This window comes from Notothenia rossii (genome assembly GCF_949606895.1).
Source record: "Notothenia rossii genome assembly, chromosome: 12".
In the NCBI taxonomy this organism is placed as follows: Eukaryota; Metazoa; Chordata; class Actinopteri; order Perciformes; family Nototheniidae; genus Notothenia; species Notothenia rossii.
Genome location: NC_136911.1, coordinates 24,456,953 through 24,465,786, shown reverse-complemented (window position 1 = coordinate 24,465,786; position 8,834 = coordinate 24,456,953). Strand labels below are relative to the sequence as shown.

The window sequence follows — 8,834 nt, the reverse complement described above, 5'->3', positions numbered from 1 at the left end:
CAAGTTAGAAACATGTTACAAACACGTATTAAACATGTTACAAACATGTATTAAACATGTTAGAAACATGTTACAAACACGTATTTAACAGGTTAGAAACATGTATTAAACATGTTAGAAGCATGTTACAAACACGTATTAAACACGTTACAAACACGTATTAAACATGTTACAAACATGTATTAAACATGTTAGAAACATGTTACAAACACGTATTAAACACGTTACAAACATGTATTAAACATGTTAGAAACATGTTACAAACACGTATTTAACAGGTTAGAAACATGTATTAAACATGTTAGAAGCATGTTACAAGCATGTAAAAGCACGTATTAAACATGTTACAAACACATATTACACATGTTAGAAACATGTATTAAACATGTTACAAGCACGTATTAAACATGTTAGAAACACGTTACAAACACGTATTAAACATGTTAGAAACATGTATTAAACATGTTAGAAGCATCTTAGAAACACGTATTAAACATGTTACAAACACATATTAAACATGTTACAAACATGTATTAAACATGTTAGAAGCATGTTACAAGCATGTAAAAGCACGTATTAAACATGTTACAAACACATATTACACATGTTAGAAACATGTATTAAACATGTTACAAGCACGTATTAAACATGTTAGAAACACGTTACAAACACGTATTAAACATGTTAGAAACATGTATTAAACATGTTAGAAGCATCTTAGAAACACGTATTAAACACGTTATTAACACATTACAAACACGTATTAAACATGTTAGAAACACGTTACAAACAAGTATTAAACATGTTAGAAACACGTTACAAACATGTATTAAACATGTTCGAAGCACGTTACAAACACGTATTAAACATGTTAGAAACATGTATTAAACATGTTAGAAGCATCTTAGAAACACGTATTAAACACGTTACAAACACGTATTAAACATGTTATTAACACATTACAAACACGTATTAAACATGTTAGAAACACGTTACAAACAAGTATTAAACATGTTAGAAACACGTTACAAACATGTATTAAACATGTTCGAAGCACGTTACAAACACGTATTAAACATGTTAGAAACATGTATTAAACATGTTAGAAGCATCTTAGAAACACGTATTAAACACGTTACAAACACGTATTAAACATGTTATTAACACATTACAAACACGTATTAAACATGTTAGAAACACGTTACAAACAAGTATTAAACATGTTATTAACACGTTACAAACACGTATTAAACATGTTAGAAACACGTTACAAACAAGTATTAAACATGTTCGAAGCATGTTACAAACAAGTAGTAAACAGGTTAGAAGCATGTTACAAACATGTATTAAACACGTTACAAACACATATTAAGCATGTTACAAACATGTATTAAACACGTTACAAACACATATTAAACATGTTACAAACATGTATTAAACATGTTAGAAGCATGTTAGAAGCACGTATTAAACATGTTAGAAACACGTTACAAACACGTATTAAACATGTTAGAAACACGTATTAAACACGTATTAAACACGTTACAAGCAAGTATTAAACAGATTAGAAACATGTATTAAACATGTTAGAAGCATGTTACAAACACGTATTAAACACGTTACAAAAATGTATTAAATATTTTCGAAGCACGTTACAATCACGTATTAAACGTGTTAGAAACACGTTGCAAACACGTATTAAACATGTTCGAAGCACGTTACAAACACCTTACAAACACGTATTAAACATGTTACAAACACGTATTAAACATGTTCGAAGCACGTATTAAACATGTTAGAAACACGTTACAAACACGTATTAAACATGTTCGAAGCACGTTACAAACACGTATTAAACATGTTAGAAACACGTTACAAACACGTATTAAACATGTTCGAAGCACGTTACAAACACGTATTAAACATGTTAGAAGCACGTTACAAACACGTATTAAACGTGTTAGAAACACGTTGCAAACACGTATTAAACATGTTCGAAGCACGTTACAAACACGTATTAAACATGTTAGAAGCACGTTACAAACACGTATTAAACGTGTTAGAAACACGTTGCAAACACGTATTAAACGTGTTAGAAACACGTTGCAAACACGTATTAAACATGTTCGAAGCACGTTACAAACACCTTACAAACACGTATTAAACATGTTACAAACACGTATTAAACATGTTCGAAGCACGTATTAAACATGTTAGAAACACGTATTAAACATGTTAGAAACACGTTACAAACACGTATTAAACATGTTCGAAGCACGTTACAAACACGTATTAAACATGTTAGAAACACGTTACAAACACGTATTAAACATGTTCGAAGCACGTTACAAACACGTATTAAACATGTTAGAAGCACGTTACAAACACGTATTGTTAGTAGCACGTTACAAACACGTATTAAACATGTTAGAAACACGTGCGCAATATGTGAGAAACACATTGTTTTTATCATTATCGTGTCTGTACCTCAGTGGAGTCCAGGAAGGCTTGGCAGCAGGGGAAGGTGTAGACCCTGAGAGACAGACAGGCAGGTGTCAGACAGACAGGCAGGGGAAGGTGTACATCAGTGACCACCAACTGGCGGCCCGCGGGCCACATCCGGCCCGCACGACGGGGGTTAATGTGGCATTGGCGGAGTGGTTACTGCGTTCGCCCCCCACCCATTTGTTTTTTACAACGTCTCGTGAGTAAGGTGCAGTACCGGAGTCCAACAGAAAGGCAGAGGGACAGTAGACTGCGTACTGCGAAACCTTCCCTGCCTTGAAGAAGAAGTGATCCTTCGTTGTGAAGAGTCTGCTTTGTGCGCTTCGCACCACAGCAGTAGCCCCGCTGCGACAGAGTCCAACAGAGAGGCAAGAGCTGCTGGACAGTAGCCTGGAAGCAGGGTTGGGTTGTAACAGAATATATGTAATGGCGTTACGTAATCAGAATACAAAAATCAAGTAGGCTAACTGTATTCTGGCGTTACATTTGAAAAACGAGTAATCTGATAACAGTTACTTTTGTAAATCTTTATTGAATACATTTTGGAATACTTATTGGAATTATTGGTGGAAAAGATTCCTCACAAAATGTAATATTCATTACAGGCAGGACTGTGTGCACACTGCACAGCGCTGCAGCATGTCTGTGAGCGAGAGAGAGATGCAGCGTGTCTGTGAGGCCCCGCCCCCGCACGGAGATGAGAGAGAGAGATCTCTTTTCAAATATATTGAAAGTTAGAAACGGAGATGGTTAGATAAAATGTGCAAGATAACGTTTATGTAGCATTTATTTATTGTCGAAATGATGACATTTCATAACGGGATCAAATGAAAGTGAATGGCCTGCTGCTGCTGAATGCACGGGGCAAGTGACTGGAAACAGTTTTAAAAGTTATTACATCGTTTCAGATAATATTAATAATGATAATTCATTCTATTTAGGGGCGCCTTTCAAAGCACCCAAGGACACCTTACAATTCATAACATATTCCAAGGAAAGGTTTTAAGACAGTACAAAGAATGCAGTCCGATGTGTTTTATGTGGGGTGCAGGTGAGAGGGAGCTGTCCAGAATGACACCAAGATGTTGTGTTTGAGTTCTTGATAAGCCATTGAAACAGTAATACAAGTGTCTCCTGTTTACCAAAACATACTCATCTGTTATGGAAAAATAAAGTATTCCAAAAGTAGTCTAAAAGTAATCTGAATACGTTACTTTTTTAAGACACGTAACTAACTGTATTCTGATTACTTTCAGAGCATGTATTCAGTAATCAGTAACTGATTACATTTACAAGGTAACCCTCCTAACCCTGCCTAGAAGTGATCCTTTGTCCCCCCCCCCCCCTGTCAACAACTTCAAAATTCTGGGCTGTATAAAAATCGCAGGCCCGCGAAAGTGTCTATTGGATACATTTTTGCCCTTGGACAAATGTAGTTGGTGATCCCTGGTGTACACCCTGACAGACAGACAGATAGGCAGGTGTTTCAGATCAAATGAGTACTGTCCCTTTAAGAGAGCTCTCACCTCCTCTGGTCTCCATGGTTACTGTTCACAAAATTCAGGAAGCTGCGACAGTCCTGAGAGACAGACAGGTAGAGAGGGAGACAGATAGAAAGAGAGACACACAGACAGGTAGAGAGGGGGACAGGTAGAGAGAGACGCAGACAGGTGGAGAGGGACAGGTAGAAAGGGAGATACAGGTAGAGAGGGAGACAGGTAGAGAGGGAGACAGGTAGAGAGGGAGAGACAGGTAGAGAGAGAGAGACAGGTAGAGAGGGATACAGGTAGAGAGAGAAACAGACAGGTAGAGAGGGAGACAGGTGGAGAGGGAGACAGGTAGAGAGGGAGAGACACGTAGAGAGGGAGACAGGTAAAGAGAGAGAGACAGGTAGAGACACAGACAGGTAGAGAGGGAGACAGGTAGAGAGAGAGAGACAGGTAGAGATGGATACAGGTAGAGAGAGAGAGACAGGTAGAGATGGATACAGGTAGAGAGGGAGACAGGTAGAGACACAGACAGGTAGAGAGGGAGAGACAGGTAGAGAGGGATACAGGTAGAGAGAGACACAGACAGGTAGAGAGGGAGACAGGTAGAGAGAGACAGACAGGAAGAGAGGAATACAGGTAGAGAGAGACACAGACAAGTAGAGAGGGAAACAGGTAGAGAGGGAGACAGGTAGAGACACAGACAGGTAGAGAGGGAGAGACAGGTAGAGAGAGACAGGTAGAGAGAGACACAGACAGGTAGAGAGGGAGACAGGTAGCGAGAGACAGACAGGTAGAGAGGAATACAGGTAGGGAGAGACACAGACAAGTAGAGAGGGAGACAGGTAGAGAGGGAGACAGGTAGAGAGAGAGAGACAGGTAGAGAGGGAGACAGGTAGAGAGGGAGACAGGTAGAGACACAGACAGGTAGAGAGGGAGAGACAGGTAGAGAGAGACAGGTAGAGAGAGACACAGACAGGTAGAGAGGGAGACAGGTAGCGAGAGACAGACAGGTAGAGAGGAATACAGGTAGGGAGAGACACAGACAAGTAGAAAGGGAGACAGGTAGAGAGAGAGAGACAGGTAGAGAGAGAGACAGGTAGAGAGGGAGACAGGTAGAGAGGGAGAGACAGGTAGAGGGGGATACAGGTAGAGAGAGACACAGACAGGTAGAGAGAGACACAGACAGGTAGAGAGGGATACAGGTAGAGAGAGAGAGACAGGTAGAGAGGGATACAGGTAGAGAGAGACACAGACAGGTAGAGAGGGAGACAGGTAGAGAGAGAGACAGGTAGAGTGGGAGACAGGTAGAGAGGGATACAAGTAGAGAGAGACACAGACAGGTAGAGAGGAATACAGGTAGAGAGAGACAAGACAAGTAGAGAGGGAGACAGGTAGAGAGGGAGACCGGTAGAGAGAGAGAGACAGGTAGAGAGGGAGACAGGTAGAGAGAGAGACAGACAGGTAGATAGGGATACAGGTAGAGAGGGAGACAGGTAGAGGGAGACAGGTAAAGAAGGAGACAGGTAGAGAGAGAGACAGGTAGAGAGGGAGACAGGTAGAGAAGGAGACAGGTAGAGAGAGACAGATAGAGAAGGAGACAGGTAGAGAGGGATACAGACAGGTAGATAGGGATACAGGTAGAGAGGGAGACAGGTAGAGGGAGACAGGTAGAGAAGGAGACAGGTAGAGAGAGACACAGACAGGTAGAGAGAGACACAGACAGGTAGAGAGGGAGACAGGTAGAGAGAGACAGACAGGTAGAGAGGAATACAGGTAGAGAGAAACACAGACAAGTAGAGAGAGAGACAGGTAGAGAGGGAGACAGGTAGAGACACAGACAGGTAGAGAGGGAGAGACAGGTAGAGAGAGACAGGTAGAGAGGGATACAGGTAGAGAGAGACACAGACAGGTAGAGAGGGAGACAGGTAGAGAGAGACAGACAGGTAGAGAGGAATACAGGTAGAGAGAGACAAGACAAGTAGAGAGGGAGACAGTCAGAGAGGGAGACCGGTAGAGAGAGAGAGACAGGTAGAGAGGGATACAGGTAGAGAGGGAGACAGGTAGAGAGAGACAGGTAGAGAAGGAGACAGGTAGAGAGAGACAGGTAGAGAAGGAGACAGGTAGAGAGAGAGAGACAGGTAAAGAGGGATACAGACAGGTAGATAGGGATACAGGTAGAGAGGGAGACAGGTAGAGGGAGACAGGTAGAGAAAGAGACAGGTAGAGAGAGAGAGAGACAGGTAGAGAGGGAGACAGGTAGAGAAGGAGACAGGTAGAGAGAGAGAGAGACAGGTAGAGAGGGAGACAGGTAGAGAAGGAGACAGGTAAAGAGAGAGAGAGACAGGTAGAGAGGGAGACAGGTAGAGAGGGAGACAGGTAAAGAGACACAGACAGGTAGAGAGGGAGACAGGTAGAGAGAGAGACAGGTAGAGAGAGAGACAGGTAGAGAGGGAGACAGGTAGAGACGGAGACAAGTATAGAGAGAGAGAAAGATAGAGAGGGAGAGACAGGTAGAGAGGGAGACAGGTAGAGAGAGAGACAGGTAGAAAGAGAGAGACAGGTAGAGAGAGACACAGACAGGTAGAGAGGGAGACAGGTAGAGAGAGAGACAGGTAGAAAGAGAGAGACAGGTAGAGAGAGACACAGACAGGTAGAGAGGGAGACAGGTAGAGAGAGAGACAGGTAGAGAGGGAGACAGGTAGAGAGGGATACAGGTAGAGAGGGATACAGGTAGAGAGAGACACAGACAGGTAAACAGGTAGAGAGGGAGACAGGTAGAGAGAGACACAGACAGGTAGAGAGGGAGACAGGTAGAGACACAGACAAGTAGAGAGAGAGACAGGTAGAGAGAGAGAGAGAGACAGGTAGAGAGGGAGACAGGTAGAGAAGGAGACAGGTAGAGAGAGAGACAGGTAGAGAGGGATACAGGTAGAGAGAGACACAGACAGGTAAACAGGTAGAGAGGGAGACAGGTAGAGAGAGACACAGACAGGTAGACAGGTAGAGAGGGAGACAGGTAGAGAGAGAGAGAGGCAGGTAGACAGGGAGACAGGTAGAGAGGGAGACAGGTAGAGAGAGAGAGACAGGTAGAGAGAGACAGGTAGAGAGGGAGAGACAGGTAGAGAGAACCCCAGACAGGTAGAGAGAGACACAAACAGGTAGAGAGGGAGACAGGTAGAGAGTGAGACAGGTAGAGAGGGAGACAGGTGTTTAGACAATCAGACAGACAGGTGTCAAACAGACAGGTGTCAAACAGACAGGTGTCAGACAGACAGGTGTCAGACAGACGGGTGTCAGACAGACGGGTGTCAGACAGACGGGTGTCAGACAGACGGGTGTCAGACAGACAGGTGTCAGACAGACAGGTCCTCACCACCTCAAAGTCCCGGTCTCTGATGTCACAGAAGGAGCTGCTGATGTCACGGTTGGGGAACCACTGATTGGCTCTCAGCCGCCGCTCCTTCATGGGCGTCAGCCGGCACAGAGCCTCTGATAGGCTGACCTGCAGCTCGTAGTCTGAGACAACCAATCACAGCACAGATCACTCTCTGGAGGGTGGGGCCACAACTCAAAACAGGAAGTAGTGCAGACATTCAAAAGCATCATAGATAAACAACAATTACTATAATATCACACACACACACACACACACACACACACACACACACACACACACACACACACACACACACACACACACACACACACACACACACACACACACACACACACACACACACACACACACACACACACACACACACACACACACACACACACACACACACACACACACACACACACACACACACACACACACACACACACACACACACACACACACACACACACACACACACACACACACACACACACACACACACACACACACACACTAAATGTTACCTCCAACAGTCAGAACTGCTGCTGCCAGCTGAGACCTGTCAGACAGAAACACTGTGACAACAACGAAAACAACAACACAAAGTACAGCATGTGGTTCTGGACTCGTCTCCTCTGAGGTTACAGTGTGTGTGTTACAGTGTGTGTGTTACAGTGTGTGTGTTACCGTGTGTGTGTTACAGTGTGTGTGTTACCGTGTGTGTGTTACAGTGTGTGTTACAGTGTGTGTTACAGTGTGTGTGTTACAGTGTGTGTGTTACAGTGTGTGTGTTACAGTGTGTGTTACAGTGTGTGTTACAGTGTGTGTGTTACCGTGTGTGTGTTACAGTGTGCGTGTTACCGTGTGTGTGTTACAGTGTGTCTGTTACAGTGTGTGTGTTACAGTGTGTCTGTTACAGTGTGTGTGTTACAGTGGGGGTTACAGTGTGTGTGTTACAGTGTGTGTTACAGTGTGTGTGTTACAGTGTGTGTGTTACAGTGTGTGTGTTACCGTGTGTGTGTTACCGTGTGTGTGTTACAGTGTGTGTTACAGTGTGTGTGTTACAGTGTGTCTGTTACAGTGTGTGTGTTACAGTGGGGGTTACAGTGTGTGTGTTACAGTGTGTGTGTTACAGTGTGTGTGTTACAGTGTGTGTGTTACCGTGTGTGTGTTACCGTGTGTGTGTTACAGTGTGTGTGTTACAGTGTGTGTTACAGTGTGTGTGTTACAGTGGGGGTTACAGTGTGTGTGTTACAGTGTGTGTGTTACAGTGTGTGTGTTACAGTGTGTGTGTTAGAGTGTGTGTGTTAGAGTGTGTGTGTTACAGTGTGTGTTACAGTGTGTGTGTTACAGTGTGTGTTACAGTGTGTGTGTTACAGTGTGTGTGTTACAGTGTGTGTTACAGTGTGTGTGTTACAGTGTGTGTGTTACAGTGTGTGTGTTACAGTGGGGGTTAC

General features: G+C 43.4%; 1 protein-coding gene across 1 annotated transcript in view; it reads right to left on the bottom strand.

Annotated features, from left to right (window-relative positions):
- Positions 1–2,487: 2,487 nt before the first annotated feature.
- Positions 2,488–8,834, bottom strand: part of sycp2l (synaptonemal complex protein 2-like) — a gene marked incomplete at its 3' end in the record, with an annotated part of 17,534 nt that continues 11,187 nt past the window's right edge. Inside the window, 4 exon segments of the mRNA XM_079661864.1 lie at positions 2,488–2,533; positions 4,032–4,084; positions 7,369–7,511; positions 7,902–7,936. Coding sequence (XP_079517990.1) covers positions 2,488–2,533; positions 4,032–4,084; positions 7,369–7,511; positions 7,902–7,936 — 277 coding nt within the window.